This window comes from Ochlerotatus camptorhynchus, unplaced genomic scaffold (assembly GCF_037179485.1).
Source record: "Ochlerotatus camptorhynchus isolate MF236.1 unplaced genomic scaffold, CSIRO-AGI_Acam_v1.1 ptg000598l, whole genome shotgun sequence".
In the NCBI taxonomy this organism is placed as follows: domain Eukaryota; kingdom Metazoa; phylum Arthropoda; class Insecta; order Diptera; family Culicidae; genus Ochlerotatus; species Ochlerotatus camptorhynchus.
The window spans coordinates 938,288-959,953 of NW_027041078.1; the positions used below are offsets into that span (position 1 = coordinate 938,288).

Below are 21,666 nucleotides of genomic sequence, written 5' to 3' on the forward strand. Positions count from 1 at the left end.
GCCTGACATTGATCCTTTTTTTTCAATTCCATCAACTGTTCGGGTGCATTCACTCATACATCAACGGTGACATTTAATGTCCTTTCGGGTGATTGCCACGGGAGTCAGTATGCGTTATGGGTCCGACACGCGCATGTACAACACCATTCGTGGGCCACACAAATAAACATCCGAGTATCACACAGTAGCCTGAAAACCGTGGACCGCATACACTGTCAACTGTGGTTGTGCTCTGGAAACAGATGAAAATAATTTCCATCCAGACGGTGAGAGAATCTCTGTGCGTTCTGTGATAGAGAAACATCCTGTTGTCTTGGCCAAGGTGCTGCACCTCAACTGTTACAATTCCAGTCCATCGGTCGATTCGTCCTTCGAGTGCAGGATATCTGTTAGGATCATCTTTCATACAGTGTTAAAGTGTAAAGTGCAAGGAAAAAAGAGCGAAAATGGATAGTTTTCTGGGAAGCTCTGACAGTGGTGTTCCGAAGGATTTGGGCGAGTTGCCAAAGGAAAAATTTGGTGACCTCATAACGGACCACTCCCGTTTTCCCAGTGGTGAAGAAAAATCAGACATTTCACAAAAATTTCCACCAGAGGTAGATCTACTGGGTGATTCCTTCACGATGCCGTCTACCCATACTGCGCCGGACAACAAAGTGCTGGAGAAAGAAAAAGAAAACTTTGATGACTTCTTTATGGGAGTAGAGGAAAAGATCAATTCCCAGCCAGCAGCATCTCCAATAAACAATCTCATCGATGTTCTTGAGCCAGATATGTTCGATCCAAAGAAGAAATCCCACAACGAACCAGAGAAGCCTCTGTTTACCGATTCCGCTCCATTCGGTGCTGGTCCAGATGAGCTAGTACATGTGAAAGATGAAATTGAAAGTGATTACATGAACCCGTATGCAGAGGTTCGTACCATCCCAGTACAAAGCCAGAAGGTCGAAGAACCAGCAGCTGTTTCTGCAGCCTTCACCAAAGATGATATATTTGACGACTTTGTTAGTCACACCAAAAATGACCAATTCGATGAACCTATGTTCGATGATTCATCATCATCAGCTGCTGTTGTTACCGCTCCTGTAGTTCCCATTCCCGCTCCTGTTGAAGTACCATCTCCAGCGCCTGTTGTCCCCGAACCGGTAGAGGATCTCAAACCAAAAACTCCCGTTGAACCACCGCAAGAGAATTCGAAACCACCACCATCTATTTCATCGTCCAATGACCAGTGCATTCAAGCGGAGAAGATATTCAAAAAAATCGGTTTGGGTAAGTATGGACAACATCTTATCGCTTATCACCAACATAATGCAAGCAGAATGAGCGCGGATGGACTGTAGACAGAGAAAACGGAAATTGAAAATTACGTCATTTTAATTTCGTTCGGTGTCGTAGGTGTCTAGCAAAGGAATGAGTGAATGCAACTTATCGTTGGTTGTGTGTCACATCTAGGGTGGAAAATTTGAATTGCGATAAAAGAGATCTGCTGATGAAAGCTCTGGAGCGAGCGATAATCGTCGCAAGGATGAATGATTAATTTAATCAGCTATTTTTGGAGAGTTAGCTACTCGCAAGTTCAAGTTCAATTGGAACGTATTTTTACGCAGCAATTCCAATTTTGATAGTGTGGTAGTTAGAGTAGAATTGGAATAGTAATATGTAATACAATTTATTGAATTACAAAAACCATCATCAAATAGTACCCTGTGATTGTCAAAATATCACTATGTGGCAATAACGTTAAGTAGTTGTATTTATTCTATCATAGTCGATGCGCATATTTAATTTTATTGATTGGTGAAAAACATTTTCCCTAGTTCGCTGAAGGTCACGAATTTCAATCTAATTTGGATTTAGATTTCGGTTAGGGATTTGAGCAAGAAGTGGCATTGTTCTCATATTCTTCGCTGCAATCAATCCAATGCAATATTTACTGTATATATTTGACACATCCTTGGTAATTATGACATGTTAGGTTTCTTTTTTCTTTTATTTTGTTTTCGATAATCAAACTGAGATTTGTCAAATAATTTCAATTTTATTATTCCATGCATCGAAGAATTTGTATGCTTCGGTTTTTTTTTTGTATTACAGGTCAAGGGTGATTATCAATATACTCGATTATCCGTAATTTTAGAATGGATTATTAGTATTTTTACCTAATTATTTTAGTCAATGAAACTACATTGGCTGGTTCATGCGGTCAAAAGACACATTTTTTTTTATTTATTTAGTTTTGATTTTGTTTTCAGTTTATTTTGGTTGATAAAAATAGTATTTTGAATTTATGTCCAACATACATCGTGGAGAGGGGGGGGGGGGGTGGTAAGGCAAACATTAATAACAATTGGGACTTAAGGGACGTCAACGATAAATTAATAAATTAATAAAAAAAAAGTGTACTATTAACCCGTTAACACCCAAGTCATTTTTGACCTCCGGGCAATGCGCAAATTTTCCAGGAGTAGCCCAAGGATTATTTTCAAACTATTTGAAAACAAGATGTTAGGGATATTCCAAGGATCATTCTAGTGATATTGAAAAAAATACTTACGTTCCCATTTCTGTTAAAATATGATATGGTACACCGGGCAAGTTGAAATGCGCGAGGAAGTTGAAACGATACGTGCATCGGTGCATCTCTTAGCGGAAGTGAATATTTACTGTAATTATTTTTGAGAGGCATTGTGTACTACCGCAAACTACTATATTAGAATTAATCTCAGTGATTATTCACTTCCGCTAAGAGATACATCTACCGTTTCAACTTGCCCGGTGTATCTCAAAAAATAAAATCTGATCTGTAAATAGATTACTTAATAGGTTAAGATACAGAACGAAAGACAATTTTGAAGAAAGTATTTTTTTCTCTTTTCAATATTTTGAATTTTTTTAAGGTTATTAAAAATAAAATTTGCATCAGCCTTATGAAAAAAAAGGTGGACATGGCCATTTGCGACGAATTGAGTGTAGCATTTCGATGTCTTCTAGAATGTTTCTTCAATTTTTTATACTTTATTTGAGTGGTGAATACCCTTTCAGAGCACGTACAACTTTGTAGAATATTGAAAAATTGGAAAATTCAAACAAAAAAGTTATGATAAAAGCGGGTTTTAAGTGTATACTACCGTTTGTACCTTATAACTTCGTCCAGTTGAGAGATAGAAAATTGCTACACTACCTTGGTCCATGAGTTGATGGGTCGATAGTAGGGTCCAGGTGTGGGAATTGCCTCCCTGGCATCGGTACCATTGGTACTCAATACGAAAAACAAGATCGACGGAAAATAAATCAAGGAAATAAAATTAATTGGATAGGGGAAATGGATGTAATGTCGGCCTAAATGCCCCTAATTTGGACCCATACATAAATTCAGCAATCGACTAATTTTTCAATAGCGAAACATCCATTAGTACCGTCCCAATGACGCGTTTATCTATATCAAATTGATAAATAGCAGATTTTTAACGATGGGCCCAATCTTAGATCCATAGGCCAACATTAGAGACATTTTCCCCTATCATTAATTAAAATTTATTTACCCGTATATATTTTTCTTAGAAAGACTTTACTTTACATTAAAGCTTGGTCTCAGACGTCAATTCGATTAGAAGTGACGATTTCATGCATTGATTCATGTGTATTAAAAATGACCAAATTTCAGCAGAAATGTAAATGATTGTCCATAACAAACAATTAACAAGTTTCATGCAAATTCAAGAAGGTCAAGTCTGAAACTCAATTTTTCTTTGCTGTTCGGCTATTTGGAATAGTCATTGAGCAGGTCCGGATTTGCGAGTTCAAGAGGGGCTACGCTACGGCCCCGGGCCCTCATACATTTTAGAAATTTTAACATCAACACTGAGAACCATGTTTCATTTACATAATATCAAGTTGATAGCAAGTGATAAGCATTATATTTTCTCAATAAATTGTACAAATTTCTAATTTATAGTTAGAAAAACCATCCAGTGTGCAATCTGACTCATAACGAATATACGTTGCATCCGAGATCCAGCGCAGCAAAGATTATGCATACGATGATCGATTCTCTATACAGGTGAAACATATCCGTAAATTTTCCAAAGCCTTACAGTAATCTTAAGGTTGGCTAGCAAAAAGAACAACAAAATCTCCGAAATATTTTAAACCAGCCGAGTTATTAACAAATAAGAAAATCAAGAAGAGAATCAACCATTGCAGAAACTCCTTATGAAACGCTGAGTAGAAGTTTTTTTTAGCTAAATATTTCAGACTGACATTTCATCATGTCATCATTGTTAAGTGAGAGTGAACGGATTACTTATGGACGTAGATTTTTTTTGTAAAGTTTAATGTACGATAAAACACAATTTTTTTGAGAGGTCTTTCCTCGTCATTTTGAGACAACTACTGAAATGTTCGATAGGGGATTTTTTCTCATATAAAAAATGGATCTATTTGAGCGTTTATTTCCATAGGCTACTTTGCTCTTAATTTTCTTATGCAGAAAAAAATAATGAAAAAATTAATAAAAGATCAGTAGTAGCATAGAAATGTCGAAAAACGTCCCTTTTTCAAATAGTGAAGAATTCGTTACTGCCGAATTTTATGTTTTAATATTATTCTCATAAAGAATTGTGGGTAATTTCCACAAAAAAATGCGATGTAGAAACCGACAAGAGCAAAACGCACTTTTTTCTCTTGTCTCTTTGAAATCATTTGAATCAAAACATTTTCCAAATGAAAATCAAATTCGATCAGTTCTTTCATTAATCTATCAGCTTATTAACTCTCCACGAACGGCGAATCAACTGGCAATGGGTTCCAGTTTTACCTAAATATCAGTTCTTCTGAATTGGGACTTGCCCTAGAAACTCTATAAGCTTATTTAAAATACTTGAAACTATGACTGGGGACCAGAGCTGAGCATCAGAAATGTCATATTAGGAAGCCTGGTTTGGAGCAAATTAATGGCTGTAAAAGTTGAATATGCACTAAAGGTTCCTTACATATGTTTGGCCCCAGGCCCTCAAACCCGGCAGAGCGTAACATTATTGACTGCTTAGGCTGAGTGTGCAGTGCACTCCACACGATAGAAATGTTTCCATCAATATTTTCATGTCAATACTTTCTACAATATTTTCGGGGGTTCATCAATACAGGGTCGCTCCTCACTAACATTGATGTATCCGATGGAATATTCCGAATCAAATCACAACCATCTTGACAAAATTTACCAAGAAACAGGCACTATCTGCTGCTGTAGTCAAACAGAAGGAGAAAATGAGGGGAAATATTGAAACATGAAATCAAACTTTTCTGATTTTGCGTCAATATTTTCCCCGAGTAGCACACTTTCATTACAATAAGTTACAGCAACTTGTTTATGACTGAAATAAGTCGTATATAAGTTTCTACAATTGATTTGTGACAAGTGTGCTACTAGGGTCGTCGTCAATATTTGCATCAATATGATTGTCAGTGCTTTTGAGTATTGACAATATTTTATTTAAATATTTTTCAGTGCTTTTGAGTATTGAATATATTTTAGTCCATTGCTCTGTGCAGACCGTTGGTAGGTACTAGAAATACTCAGAGGGAGAGATGGGCGGAGAAAACAAAATACAATTCGGCAGCAGGGATTTGTACCTAAATAATCTTGTTACCCTTGCTAGAAGCTAGCATTTCACTTGACTTTTTACTTTTGATTCGATTTACGTGCAAAATAATAATTGAGTGCATGGCAATATTTTGCACATTTCTTGGTGCTATTAGTTAACCTACTAAGGTCAATAAATTAATAGAGTTAGAATATTGTTTTTTTTTTTTAACTAGTTAATTTTGAGAAGCACACGAAACATAAAGGTGATTGAATTTCGGTTCGATTGCAATACTCTCTTAATTAATCTAGTAAGAATAAGAAATCCTCTGAAAAATTCTAATGGGAATGTTCGATTGGCTCAGATTTTGACAGTTCATTTGGCTCAAAACATTCCTTCCGCTTATCTCTCCCTCTGAGTGTTTCTAGTTTGTACCATACGGTTAAGGACGAGGCAATGAAAGAGCTACAAAAACATTCAGTCAATCACCAACAGGTGACTCACACCGCTTGCATTCGCTTACATACCATGTAATTGAGGCATTTTTTCATAAAAAAAATTTACGCTCAGTCATTAAAAATAAGGATTGGGTACCATCACGGAAGAATAAACGACCGGTGGAAACAAACTATTTTAAATTGGCTCACTACTTGACTAGCCTATTGGTCCCAAATATATCTATAAGCGTACCCCATTCTAGTCAAAATTCTAGTACATCACTATGTTTGTTTTGATTCGCTTTGAAAGTTTGACAGATAAAATGAGGGGTTCATGGATTTTGCTATGTTTCGAGGGGTGCATCGATTAGGTTGCGACCGAAGATAGTACCAAAGCTGAGCCAAAAAGTTGAGCACGTTTCTTCGGGACCTGCTGGTCTTAGAGTTACTTCTATGGAATAAACGTGATGACTGAGTGCTCGGCTGTCAGTGACTCGTTTACCTCTCAATCATTCAGACTCTCACGAGGCAGTGAATGATGAACCAGATGGCAGTTCATATTCACATGAAAATGACTCATTGAACCTGACTGTTTTGCGCAATGATTCCCGTCAATATGCAGTGGTAACCATCGAACACATTTCTTACACAGTGATTTATGTGTGGCATTAAAATGATTTCTCATAATTATGGAATACTTGCACTGGATACGATACGCTGGACGGACCGTTACATAATTGTTATTAGATGTTCCATAATTGTGGGGGGATTGAAAATCGTGATTTTTACTAAGCATTTGTTTAGGATCAAAGTCCTTTAAAAAATCGAACTCCAGACGAATCTAGAACTGAACTACAGTTCATACTGGCGAAAACTCTCTGATGAGACAACGAAAACCCACCACTAAGCTTCTCCTCTGATCCTATCCTTCAACAATGTACCCTTCTAACCTCGAGTAAGCCGCCAGTATTCAGCCCAACTCCTACTAGACATAGAATTAAGTGAATTTTGTTACAAACAGGGAACAATGAGTTATCGGCTCCGTAAAGCTAACGGGGTTGAGCCTTCCAAATAAACGAACTGGATAAAAAAAAGTCCTTAAAAATATTCAGACAGAACTGGTACAAAACTGTGTTTTGTAAGAGCTGTTGGATAAAATATGTTTTATAAATGTATTTGTTGGTAGGGTAAATGTGCCAGTTTTTGGCCCTATCTTAAATATTATTTTCACTCTTCACTTAATTTATTTCGAAGCAAGGTTAGAACATAGATTTTGCCATATCAATACGCAAATAAAACCATGAAAATTTATTTCAAATTTGAGTTAGACCCTAAGGCCAAAAACTGGAGCGCTAGTGCCATTAAACTATGGCCGTTGAAGCTATGAAGTCTGAGTTTTATATACGACTTGACGGCCTGATTTTATGACAACCACACAAAACCGTAATACAACCATAGGCTGCAAGGGATGCTATGATCAAAGAATGATAACATAAAAATAAATCTTCCAAGCATTTAGATTGTTACTTGGGAGGTGTGGGAGCTGCCTCCCTGGGTCGGTCGCATAGCTACTCAGTACGGAAAACAAATCAAGAAAAAAAAGTCCCATGTGGAAAAACAGCAAGCCGAGAAAGACGCAGTTTATTTATTTTTTGTTGGGACTGGGTATATTGTGGCGTGGAATTGCTCATTTTTTAATTACATTGGGTAATTTTAAACGGATGACTTAACTGATGTTGTTTTTATCTTTTTGGAAAGTATATTATTTTTCATATTTTTCTCAAAAGGTTTTAAAAGATCTAATTCGATAATTTTAACGCTGCATGGTAAATGACACCATAATAACATTTTAAGTTGCACTACTGCCCGTAATAACATTTTGTAAAAATTAATCTGGATTTTACGCAGCTTCAACAGAACCATGCAGCGTTTATTAAGGTTTCGTAAAACCTTAGTTAAGAAAAAAAGTTTTAAGGACCAAAATTTGCCAACGTTCTACCTTTCACTTCCCGAAATTCGATCTAGTTACCCATTCGTAATATAAATCTAAATAATCTTAACTATATTTAATATTTTGACAGGTTGTTGACAATTTGCTTACGAAAATATGAGGTAGATAAGAAAAAATGCAGGGTGAGACAAATGAGATTAGAATTGCCTATCATATTAAAACTAAATATTACTGAGCAAAGTTATGGGATCATAACAAGCTTCTTTGCGGAGCTGTTGAGGCAAACTAATGTTTTTTATGCCTTTAGCTATGTTATCAATAATGTATTTTTAGGCCTCCAGATAGCTTTATCGTTTGAAACTCACTCTATTTAATAAAGTTAATGGTAATAACTTGTAGAGATTTTATTTGAAAGTTTATCCGAGCGTCCAAACTATTTCAGTCGTATGTATTCAGATAAAACATATGCATTTTATGCCCATTGAATATATACATTGAATAATAGGGTGGCCACTCGATTTAATAATTTATATTCACGGATGTCTAACATAGCTTTTAATAAAAACAGCTACATATGGTAAAATACTCCAAATAACATCAAAACTTTTAAATATCTAGGTTTTAAAGCATAATTCAAGCCCAAATGCTGGTCATCAAAAGCATTATACAACCTAAATTGTTGCTTGGTACATAGATTATAATTTCGGATAACTTTTGACCTTTTGGAATACAGTCTGTAGATGTGAGATCAAAATACGTTGTTTTCAAAAGAATTCAAAAGAGGAATGTGAGGAAATTGCAAGGAAAATCTTAATAGAATATAAGGGGCATTTCGGTCACGCTGAATTTCAAAGGAATTCACTGAAAAAAATCCTAAAAATTCATAAATAGGTTTGTTTAGATTTCCAAGACAATTCCGAAATTAATCCCAAGGAAATTCTTAAATGATATTTTACCAATGAGAATTATGAAGAATTAATTAAATGAATTCTCGAAAGAATTATTTGAAACCTAAAATAGTCGTAGTGCGCATTCTTAAAATTTCATAGTAGGGATTCCTGAAGTGATATGCACGATATACGGATGTTATAGGAAACAAAATTCAAGGGAATGCTTGAAAGAATCATACAATTATTCAGGGGAATCCTGAAAGCAACTCTGAAAGTATCTTGGGATGATTCTAAGGAAATTCTTGAGATAATTCCATAGATATCGTATGAAGAATAGTCTTGTGAAAATCTTTAAATAATCTACGTAGGTAATTCATAATTTGGGGCACAGAAATTCAAGATACAGGATTTGGTAAATAGCATTAAAAATTCTAAAACTTCGAGCAGTTGCTAAGATTGGAGTCTGACTCGCATGGCACGATTCGGAGCCCATTATGAGTGTGATAGGTAAAATTACCTCAGGACATCGAATAAATTATAAGAGTCCAAAGTGTCTGAAACTAAGACTTTTTAGTGATTCTCTATCCCGGACTAAGGGAAATTACGTCGTTAAGTTAAGTATTTCACCTATTAAAAATCAGTTTGCATATACAACAACAAACATAGTGTAGTAGAGAATAATAAAGTACATATCATTGATAGAATTCGGTCAAAATATATACAAATATATGTAGAGATTGCCACCAAATTCGCGGTTATTTCCTGGTTTTTCCCGGCTGATTTCGATTCCCGGTTAATTGTTGGTTTTTCTGATTGTATGGCCATCCTTAATTTCACGCTTTCTTATTATTGTCAAGGTTGCAAAGACTCATTTCAGCTAAAATAATGTTTTTCGGAATAATAAAACCAAAAGATGGTATGATGGCATGTTTTACTTGTAACTTGCAAGAAGAGGTTACAAAGTATGCGTTGGAAACATAAAACCTGTAAATTTTGCTTTCTATGAGTCACAATCAGCCATTTGCTGATCGCTGAGTGAGTGAGTGAGTGAGTGAGTGAGTGAGTGAGTTTGTGAAAAATCGCTGACTGTGACTCTCATGAAGTGAAATAAACAGGTTTAATATGTCAAAAACATTCTTTGCAACCTCTTCTTGTATCCTATCAATTCAAAATTTGATCATGGCATCTAATTATTTCATAATTTAGAAAAACATTGTTTTAGCTGAAATGAGTCTTTGCAACCTTGATTATTGTTATTGAATTTGATCAAACCTTTTTAAAAATTACGTTTGCTTCGATCTCGAAACATCGAACAAAAACCTAAATAACAAAATGCAGTACAATAACGATCATGTGAATAGTTTAATGTATTCATTACGATATCAATAATGAATATCAATAAATCAATATTGATAATGATATCGTTTTAGCAATACCAAAAATTAATTGCACCTCTAAAATTTATTTTGCATTCATCAAATAACTGACTTTAGTGACAATATTCACGAATAAAGTGCCCCTAAACTTTCAATCGAAAATAGTAACTTTTAACCTAACTTTCAGCCCTGCTGTTATTCACGAAGGCTCTGTAAGCGAAAGTTGTAAAGCTTGAATAGGAGCTTCTGTAAATGGAATATGTTTTACTTAAAAGGTTTGGAGCTTTGCGATATGTGAATTTTTCATCCAAGGTCGTCCACCTTATTCTAGATACTCAAACGTCCAATTTCGTTCTACTGTACGAATTATGTCAAAGCGTAGTGAATCTTCAAAAACAAATATAAAACACCTATATTAAAAACCAGGGTGGCCACTAGAATTAAGAATTTAAATTCAAGAAATTCAAATGAATTCTGAGGAGAATTTAAAATGATTTTTTTAAGATACATTCGGGCTACTGGGATGAATTTCCTGATGAGAATTCTATGATAATTCTGTTTAGATTTTCAAGATGAACTCCATGGAAATTCTAAGGTATATTCCAAGTGTAAATTTTCAAAGTGTAACTTTTCAAAAGAATTATGTAGAAAAATTTGAGCGAATTCTCGTGAGAATTATTGTGAATATGTACTAAGATAATATTTGAGTTTGTTAATGCAATATTTTTCTATAGTGGCTTATGGAGTCTCCATAATCCACTGTGGAAACACATTGTACTAACGTACCTCCACTATTGGTGCATTTTCCCTAGTTAATTAAGAAATCGAAAATATTGAAAGATCCCAGACACAGAACCTACCTCCCTGAGGACTTTGGAAATGTTTGATGTTTTTAATGATTTTAAATCGCAATCTAAGGAAAGTTGTTAAGTACTTCACCTCTGATATGAAAATATAAAAGAAGAAAAATTTACATAAACATTAAGACAGATCGATTTAAAAAATGTATAAACATATTTGAGATTGCCATCAAATTTTTGGTTATTTACGGGTTCTCCCGGTTTTCCCGGTAGAGTGGCCTCCCGGTAAAGAAATGTTGTGATCAATTAATTAAAAAAAAAAACTAGTTTCCCAAAAAGAACTACTAAATTTACAACACTAACTATACATTGTAAAGCAAAACCATTGCAACTCCATCTAGTTTTTCCCGTACATCATGCATTGCTACCCTATTTCTTTTCCCAACTTACTGTGAGTGATTCATTCAACAAGTCGCAATTACTGCAAACCAACCCTCGTCCTTTTTCGGGGGAAACTACACCACATCGTACCAGGCAGGTGCATGACTCATATCCGCAATTATCCTTCGAACAAAAAAAAAAATGCTACCTTTACAACGCATCCGAATATGTGTACGATTGATTGCAGCAGGTACACATGTCCGATAGGTCACCTCCATCCGTCACGTGTCGTAATATGTTGTTTGACTTTCTTTGAATTATTGGCTACCCATATGTATGGATTGTATGCAAAGTCTAGTCAGTATTGGGATAGCAATTATCTGTTTGTACATAACGCATTGATTGCGATTCAATATTTAGAACCAATGAGACAAAGGAAAGGCATAAACTGACCATGTAAGGGATTTTTGTCAACATATTTGGTACGATTGATATTGATTATCTGTTCCGATAGACACGAATGATTCATAACAAAGTATGACAGATCGGTTTTGAGGGCAATGTTTTGCGGAAAAACGGTTTCTTCTTGTTTATGGGTAATGTTTTTCTTCCTGAAAAGGATAGCGCACTCATCGGGTGGTATTGCTCATGCGCTAATATTGCGTTTCTAGGAACAGCGCAAAATGATGTATCCTTCTCACACACAAATACTATTCTGGAAAGGAACATGCGAGAGACATCCTGTGATGGGATGTGGACATTGAGAGGCCACGAGAGCAGAAGAGTATCCACGCAGTGATCCTATAGGTACTAGGCAGGGTCCACTGTGCTCAGTAGTTGGCCAGTTGATTTCGCATGCTTCGGTCATAGAACACAAAAGAGGAACGTGGTTGAGCTCAGTGGTCGTGCTGGTGAGAGGGAATAGACATAGAGACAGAGCTGAAGAGAGTGAGCCAAGTGACGACGTTTTGGGGAAAAATCGATATTCGCACAGAACTCTTCGATAAAGTGTCCACATACGACCAGAACAATCGTACTCGCTGGTTTTAACTGTACGGAAGAAACAAATTCGCAAAAATTGATTCGTGGAAACTTGTTTATACTTCAAAGTGACACCCTTTAGCAAAACTAATCATTCCGGTACGCGAAAGGTGACGGTCGAAACTTAACAAAGGTGGAAAGTGCATAATTTTCATTTTTCGAGGAACCGAAGGCGGAAGAGCTACTTTTTTTCCCGTTTCGTCGAGGCTCAATGAACGGAATGGAAGGAAACGTAAAATCTTGTAACCCGCTCATAATCTGCAGTGTGATGAATCCTTGTAAGTAGTCCATTTTTTGCTGGCGGACAGTTTCGATGAACTCAATTAGTGACCCAAATGTTGATTCGCTTCCTGCTGGTAATGGAAAGCACTCAAACGGGCACTGCATGAGATTATTATGAAATCAGTCTAGTCAAACCGATCAGGGGTTAACTGATGGGTGGGGATTCTCTTCGCGATTTTTTTTTCCAAGAAAAAGATTTTCATCAATTAAGATTGTTACAATAAATCTTGAATCGATGCACGCAGAGAAACCCAACTCCTTTGTCCAGCTAATTGAGAATGCATTAATTATTAATACTAAATGTTTTATAAATCAGCAACTCAGAAGCAATTGTTCCATGATACTATCTAGCATAAAAATGCAAATGCAATTGTAGTAGTTGAAGTAGTGCCAAGTGTTAGTTCTTCACTATATTCAGTTGCATAGCATGCATGAGGATGGAAAATACACGAGAACGAGTGAAACCTTGTGCTTGGTATCTCCCAATTGAATGTTCGTTCCATTATAACACTTAATAACACTTTTTATTTCTATTTCATCCATTTCACAGATGCTTGGTTCAAGCCGGAAAAGCTGCACCCAGTAGGTAAGTTTACACGTGCTTTTCATTATTTAATTTTTCGAATCTATACTGCGGTATAGACCCAGTTGGAAGTGTAATTAGATTTCACTATGAACCACGAGATTGCGGTCGATGGAAAAGGCTCTCAAGAGGCAATCTATCGACCACGATATAAAATTCACATGTCGCTCATCATGTTAAGTGAGCATATTTCGTATGGTTCATGGCAACGAGCCGACCCGGTCTTTCTTGTAGAGGGCATGAAAGAGGCAATGTACAATCTGGACGATGGTGACATCGTTGTTTTTTACGCCCTATATGTTCAAATGGCGAAATTGATTTTTTCTTAAATTGTCTGTCAGCTGCTAGCCATGCGTTGCAGTGACGTTTGACGTTTAGTTATTCTGATTGACATTTAACAATACGGAGAAGGTCAAACAATCCTATCGACATATGAATTAATTGTGGTTTGATAAAAACTTTTTTTCCTTCTTTGGCTACTTTTTTTATAGTTACTTTATTTGTACAGGGTCAATCGAATAAACTTTACAGAGCCGAGTTATCTTTTCCGTTATACATTATTGAGGTTAGTGGAGATTTACAATTTTTTGGATGGGAAAAGGGAAGAAGAAGGTTTGAAATGTGGTTTACGATACAAATATTCAATTAATCCTAAAACATGTAATTATTTCTATTCATCTTGAAAACAAACATTGACAAAAAAAAAACCCACACGTACAAAATACAAACTAAACACAAGGTTAATCAAACTTAAAATCTAAGGTTAATATTTTTAAAGTAAACATATATAAGTTTCATTAGCTCCAGATCGCTTCTAGCCAAAATATCCCGACTGGAACATTAGGTTGTCTACCTCGAGCCCGAAGGGAATCATAAAAATGTGATCTGACTCCACGATACTCCGTACAAGACCAAAGGATGTGATCAGCGTCCTGGCAGGAGGAACTTAAAGCTCTTAAAATGCCGTACTGGGAATTGAACCCAGCAGCCACTAGCATGGTCTAATTACCTTTACCAATTGAGCGAAGGTTGTCTCACTTTATAGAAACATGAACGCTTTTATGCAGGTAGACTGCGGATTTGACACAAGATACTTTATGTCTACTTTGTTATTGATTGAATTAAGTACGTCATTTGTGCAGTTAATTCCGGGTAAGATTAATACATTAAATTCCAACAATTACGAATAAGTAAATTCGACAATTCAATAGGGATTCGATGTACAGGGTAACGATCAAACATACATCAAGCATGTTAACCTTAGTTACCCAAGATTAGTTGGGTAGCCCTTTCTCCCTATCTGTTTGAATGTATTTTTTAAATGTGCAAAGTGATTTGTTTTTGAAAACACAAAATAATGGTTTGGAAAATTTGTGTAAGTCTAGATCTTATAGTAGTAGACTAGGGAGCTTTCAAGGAGTGTTGGGAGGACCTAATAGACACGTTCTGGGGACTTCAGGAGAACTCTTCTGGATAAAATTGAAGAGATTCGATATATGTACTTCTAGCGATGGTCCGGCACATTTTGCAAGCTCATTCAGTGCATTTTGGTTTTAAGACTGATGAACTTCTGTAGCTATTATTAGGTACATATTACCATCATTACTACGGTGAGCTGTTCGGTAGGTTTTAAATTATAGATACAAGGATAGTGCATAGATTTTTATTTTCATTCTTGAAGACTTCAAGGCGACTATTCATTTTTATGAACGCCAGTTCTTAAACCAATCTATCAGACGGGAGCAGAGACGGTGATAATTTGGAGAAGGAGAAACTTAACTGTAGTTTTTCAGGTCTCGAATTCGACTGACTCGATTCGCTTATTCGTTTTTGGCTCGAAACTGGTTATGCAGACAAGCAAAATGGCAGGTTTTATATATTTTATTATTATGGTCAGTTGAGAAGATATGAACTCGTGACATTGGTAAGAGGGGTATGGATGCTAATCACTTCGCCGGGGCGTCTCCGTTGGGTGATAATTTTGAAACATTCTTCTAGTGAAAATCATGGTCTGCACAACTGTAATAAAACCCAAATTGTTTCTCACGCAGGTTTCGAGAGTGGACCTTTAATAACAAAATTTGAGCCCCGTAACGCTGGAAAATCACGTCTTCGTGGTGTGTTACGGTTACAGATCTACCACCGAACCCTAGAACCCCTGACTACTTTAAACTAGGGTGATAAGGTTTTTTTTCAGTAATCGAAGGAACACATTTTAATCCTTGTTACGTTTTTAGCCTTATTGATAGTGACGAGACTGGGGTTGCTTCGAATAAAAACCGAATTTTGTCCTTCGACCTGATATCATAGTTTCAATAAACTACTTCATCAAACAATGTTTGGTTGATTTTTTTCAACAATTGATTACAAAAATAGGTTAAAGCGCTGATTACAGTTTTATCATCGCTAACGTTGATTGATTTTTTTTTATCGGTGATGATACTAAGCAAAATTGATATGATAATCGAAATTGACGAAACTGATTCGACAGATTTTTAAATTAAAAATGTTTCCATTAAGTAGGGTCTTCCATAGCCTAGTTAGTTATGACACGGATCATTAAAATCCTGGTGCCGTAAAACGGGGTAGCTTTGATAGTTTTTTGAAGTATATTCTAAATATTTTTTACAGTAATTATTGTTTTTCAAATTTTATTTTAGTACAGAGGATCCTAGAGTCAATTCGTAGTAATATGCTTAACGAAAATTAAAGAATTAGACTATTTTTTAGTCTTGTGACCGCACATCAGTATTTTGATTTGGGGTTACTTTGATAATGCTCGATGATGGTAGCAGCAAATGTGTGAAACTCAAATAATTTAGTTCTTGAAATATGCAATTTTTAATGAGTATATAATCAGAAAACATCATAAGCAATAAGAATACAACATTGCATTTATGATGGCTATATTGGAAATACATTTCATAATTGATGGTTTGAGTGCTTTTTCGAACAGACGGAAAACAAGAAAATTTGTTTTTTTAATATGTTTGAAAAATATGTAACACATATTATATAAAAAACTATATACCATATCAACGGAAATACCCTAAGCTACAATATGAAAGCAATGATTCTAATTCGGAAAAAAAGCACAGAGAGTAAATTTAATCATTAAAATTCTACTATCAAAGTTAACCGCATTGTCAAAGATACCCCGTTTTACGGTATCTATATAATATAGATAACAGAACCAGTATAGAAACTTTTTTCACTTAGAGTCAGACAACTTATCTCTTTGTGTAACGTAAATGAAACTCTCGTAGTTGGACATGGGAAATATCTACATACACATTCTACGTGACGTTACAACAGTTTTTTTTCCTGTACGGTAACTCAACAAATTAAAAGTAACCCCTAAATATTATTGCAGATTTGAAAAGTGGCGTAAATTTCCTATAAGAATTGATCAAGAGTTTCTGATTTAAGTATCTCAAAATGAGCCGTACCCAGGATTTTTGATTAGATGGCGAATCCTCCTCCAGGCTCTTACACTTTTACGATGCCCTGATCACATTCCTTAAGGTTCAATTTACTTTGATGCATTTTTTTAAAAATTCAAAAGCAGTTTTTTTCGGCGCATTATTTTAGATTGCAAAAAGCTCCCTGACATGAATTATTCAGCCCAGGGATGCTGGGCGTATTTAGAAAAAATCTTCAACGATGTAGATCGACGAGATGTCTTCACCGCTACTTTCAAAATTTGCGGGTGGGGTGTTCAATATTTCAGATTTATAAAACTGAGACTTCCTAAAAGTCGGGAGGAATTCGTAAAAGTTAAGATATATTTGACTTCAGAGAACTTTTTAAAAGCAAAGGAAACGTTGTAGAATTTCAAGGAACTTTATAGATCTTCAAGACATATCGTAGAACTTTTGGAAACACCGTTAACATTCATTGAACTGCGTAGAAGTTCTAGAAACTTTCTAGAAGTGCAACAAATTTTATAGATGTTCAGCTTACTTTGTAGAAGCTCAATGATCATAATAAAATTTAATAGAATTTTGTGAAACTTCAGCAAGTTTTGTGAAAGATCATAGGACTTTATAGAGCTGATTCAATTTTTGTTAAAAATTAGCGAGAAATTTAGCGAATTCCGTAGAAATTCTGGGATTTTCGTTGAAGTTCAGGGATTTTTCCAACTTAATTAGACTTTTTTAAACTTCAAAAACTTTTTCGATGTTCATTATAAAAAAAATTGAAAGCTTCGAAAAATTGGGACGCCATTCCTCAAGCTTCAGGGCACTTCGTTGAAATTTAATGGGTTTCAAATAGATCCTTCGCAGGAAATCAATAGAATTCTAAAAATTTAAGGGAACTTTGAAGAAATGCAGTGAACTCATGGTGACCAGCAAATCCCAACGCAAAAGCGAATGTGATTGAGCAGAAGATATAAGCAGGTTGAATGTTTCATTATAAAGACAGAATTTCTGTATCTGGAATTTGGTTCTGCGTCGAAGACTTCAAAATTTATTTTATTTGATTGTTCTATAGCATTTAAAAGCATTTTCCTTCACAGAGTTCTTTTCAGAATTCTTCTAAAGTAAATTTGAGATTCTCTCTGGGAGTCACTTGAATATTTCTTATAATAGTCCAGTCATTCTCTGCAGAGCACCCCAAAAAATCATGAAGTTCGTTTTCAGATTCTCTTCGCATTTATTTTTTTCTAAGAATTCACTGAAGCTTCCCAAGTAACTAACAAGCCCGATAAGGGCCCATTTTGCAATATAAAGCTGATATATTGCTGATATAAAACTTGGAAGCTCTATATTAGCCATGTATTGCAAAAAGGGCCCTTTTATCGGGTCATGAGCGGGCTTCGTGGTTACTTGAGTTCCTTCCATTATTTTAATTCGTTTGAATTCTCCTTACAGGGTTGCCAGTGACTTTTAATTTTGAAATCCCGGTTCAAATTTAAAAAATTTCCCGGTTGTTGGTTGGAAATTCCAAAAAGAATTCAACGGCAATTGTTACGCGAAGTGTTTTCTGATTTATTTAAGAAGAATTCCATGATAATTCAGAGCAGAATTGAATTCCTAGTTAATTCTGGAATTCTTATCATGAGAATGTTGAATAAAATTAAAACCCCAGAAAAGAATAGTTCAGTTTCAGTTTTTACAAATATCTGTTTCTTAAGTCCAGCATCTTCAATATTTTGTTTCAATGTCCATGCACTTTACATCTGAAATTGAAACGACAAAAATCAATTTGAAATATTGCTGAGTGATTAAATTCTTTAAAAAAAAACAATAAGACGAGAATCTGAACTTGGAAAATTATACAGCAAATAGAGAAAGACATTCATTTGGTAAAGAATCACTCTGTCTTTATGGTTTATTTTGAAAGTCTTATGTAAAAATTTATTCCTATGCATTTATTTTTCCCAGTTCTCTCAACGAATGCCCTGGTTTTTCCGGTTACTTTTCAAATTCCCGTATATTTCCCGGTATTCCCGGTTTTGCCGGTTCACTGACCACCTTGTCCTTAGAATTCCCATGCAATTCACCTCAGAATTGTCTTAAAAATTTGCTCAGAATTTTTTTGAAATTCTTCAGAATTATGCATAAATTCAGTTCTAGATGACCTTGATATTATCATAGAAATTTCCTTAAAACTCTTCACATAATTTCAAATACAAAATACAAATGGTATTTTTCGTGGATCCTGGAATCCTCTTCACAATCGCCATGAAATTTTCTACAGAGCTGAACTCACACAATTGACTGTCAATTCTAGTCAAAACACTCTCTTAAACATCATCTACATTTTTCTCTGAAATTCCTCACTGTTTTCTCTAGGATTCGTTTTGAAATATGCACAAAATTACCTTGGAAAAAATTCAAAAATTCTCTAAATAATTCTTCGAAGTGACTGTATCCTGAATATCCAGTCTATTCCAATGGTTTTGTATTTTTTCATGGTCCAAAATTTTATTTTTATTGAAGAGACCACGAAGTATATTTTTTACGATTTAACATTGATATTTCCCGGTGTCTTCGAATCCCCGACTTTTTCCCGGTTTTCCCGATTTTCCGGTTCACTCTGTGAATTTCATAAGAATTATGAGAAGCTCGAGGAACTTTTTTTCCAAAATTATAGAAGCTTAACGAACTTCGTAGAAGATCAGAGAATTGTAAAAGTTCAGTATTCATCTTAAAACTTCATGGTTTGATTTGGAAGATAAGCCGAAATTTTAGAAACTTTGTTTCGCCCAGATGTTTAAAAAAATCGTAGAACAGCCCGAGCAGGTTTTCCTATTAACTTATTAATACCAAATTCATGTATGAAAATAGCATAACTGGCAACCAAAATATGGTATTAGTGAGGCTCACATAAGAGGTAAAATACCAAAAATAATACCTCAAAAATGTTCTACGAATAACGAACAAATAAATAATTTAGTTATTACAATAACAAACGGATAACAGACGCTTTTTTTATGCCAGAATACCAAAGTTTGTTATTTTGAAGATCTTCTAATACCAATTCAATAACTCTTTTAGGTGCTGATGCAGTATTCATTTGATCCCGAGCAGGAACGAATATCTCGATACCTTAAATTGGTATGGATGAGCCTGACATAAGAGGTAAAATACCAAAACATAATACCAAAAAAATGTTCCCACAATACCATTCCAATACCAAATTATGATAATGCAATACCAAAACAATACCACCCAGGTATTCTCTTGGTATCCAAATATCAATTTTTGGTATTTACAAAGTATTTTCCATGTAATTTTTTGGTATTATTCTTTGGTATTTTACCTCTTATGTCATGCTGGTCAATACCAAATTTTGGTATTAGATCAGAATGAGGTATTCATTAGTTATTTTCTCCTGCTCGGGATATTTTACAAAATATTTCAGTAACTGAATAATATCAAAACAAGGTTTTATACCACAAGCATACCGAAATCTGGTTTCATACCCCATTAAGATATTAATTTGTTATCGATAAGCTATCGGTTCCTGCTCGGGAGGTTCAAAGTCTTTCCTAAAGTTTTGAGAATGTTCTGAGATCTTGGTCGAATTGAGAGTCCTTGGAAAAAGTTGATTGCACTTCGTAGAAGTTAAGAAGCAAGCATACGGGAACTTTGTTGATGTTCAAGGAACATTTGCGCAATTTTTCCGCTCCTAAGGATTTAAACCAACAATCAATACGAAACTAACGATTTTAAATTGGCTCACTACTTGACTAGGTCCCAAGCAAATCGATTAACGTACCCCATTCTAGTCAAAATTCTAGTACTACACAATGTTTGTTTTGATTCGCTATGAAAGTTTGACAGATGAAATGGGGGGTTCGTGGATTTTCCTATGTTTCGAGGGGTGAATCGATTAGCTTGGGACCGAAGATAGTACCAGAGCAGAGCCAAATAGTTGAGCACGTTTCTTCGGCACCTACTAGTCTTAGAGTTACCTCTATGTTTAAACCACCTGCTGAATGTGTCTACAGTATCTTGAATCTAGGGTTTTCATACCATTTTGATATATTTCATGAAATTTTACACGATAAATATTCTAAACTTGTATGATATATGACACTCCATTTATGTTCATCATATTCACAAGAACTTTACATTAGCTTTTAGGTACCAGTTGTATAAAGTACACTAGTTGTAGCATTATTTGAACCATAGCTAAGAAGAATTATTGTGGAAACGACATAAACGACATGGTAAGCAGTCGAAACGTAGCTGCTTAAACATTTGTGACGCCAGGCTTAAACCACCGACTAAGATAATACAAGCACATTCAAAACTGTCAGCGTCTCTGGCTAAACCGACCGTACTCATACAAATGACATATGTTCTTAAAGCGCCAAACTTTACCTGCCAACCGCGTGCCGGATGGGTGGTGTAGTGAGGGCCTATGTTTTCTCTCCAACATGTGCGCATCGTTTTTATGAGTGAGTGAGGGTGTATGTGTGTGATTGGTGCTCGCTCCAAGGCGCGCAGTAGCCGATGGATCAAGCGCCCATGCCGTGGACACCGTGATCGACGCAAAGCACTCGCGAGAAGAACTGCACTTCTCACTCACGGCGGCGAAAATAATTTAAGTCTTAGTCGAAAATAGACGGAGTAAAGGAAAAAAGTTATTAATAAAACCGATTTCCTTCGACCAGTTTTGATTTCCCCCCCACAGGGGTAAATTGCATTCTATAATAAGGTTCTAGAAGGCTTTAGACGGCTGAACCGAACGAGAAAAGCGGACCAAAATCGAACTGAAGTGTGATCTGATCCTCTTGAGAATACTTAACACAGTTGAAACGATTGAAGAATCGCGCCTTCGCAACAGTGGAAAATTCGCGTGTGAATAGTGTGCGTTTTTGGTGTG

The 21,666-nt window shown here is 35.5% G+C and overlaps 1 protein-coding gene across 3 annotated transcripts in view; it reads left to right on the forward strand.

Annotated features, from left to right (window-relative positions):
* Nucleotides 1-194: 194 nt before the first annotated feature.
* Nucleotides 195-21,666, forward strand: part of Rtnl1 (Reticulon-like1) — a 35,462-nt gene continuing 13,990 nt past the window's right edge. The window contains exons 1-2 of one of the 3 annotated variants that reach the window (XM_065237241.1): nucleotides 195-1,272; nucleotides 13,294-13,329. In XM_065237241.1, coding sequence (XP_065093313.1) covers nucleotides 447-1,272; nucleotides 13,294-13,329 — 862 coding nt within the window. In that variant the 5' untranslated portion in view covers nucleotides 195-446. Of the gene's footprint in view, nucleotides 1,273-12,275; nucleotides 12,740-13,293; nucleotides 13,330-21,337; nucleotides 21,662-21,666 lie in introns of those variants that run through there. The other 2 variants (XM_065237242.1, XM_065237244.1) reach the window with 2 other exon arrangements.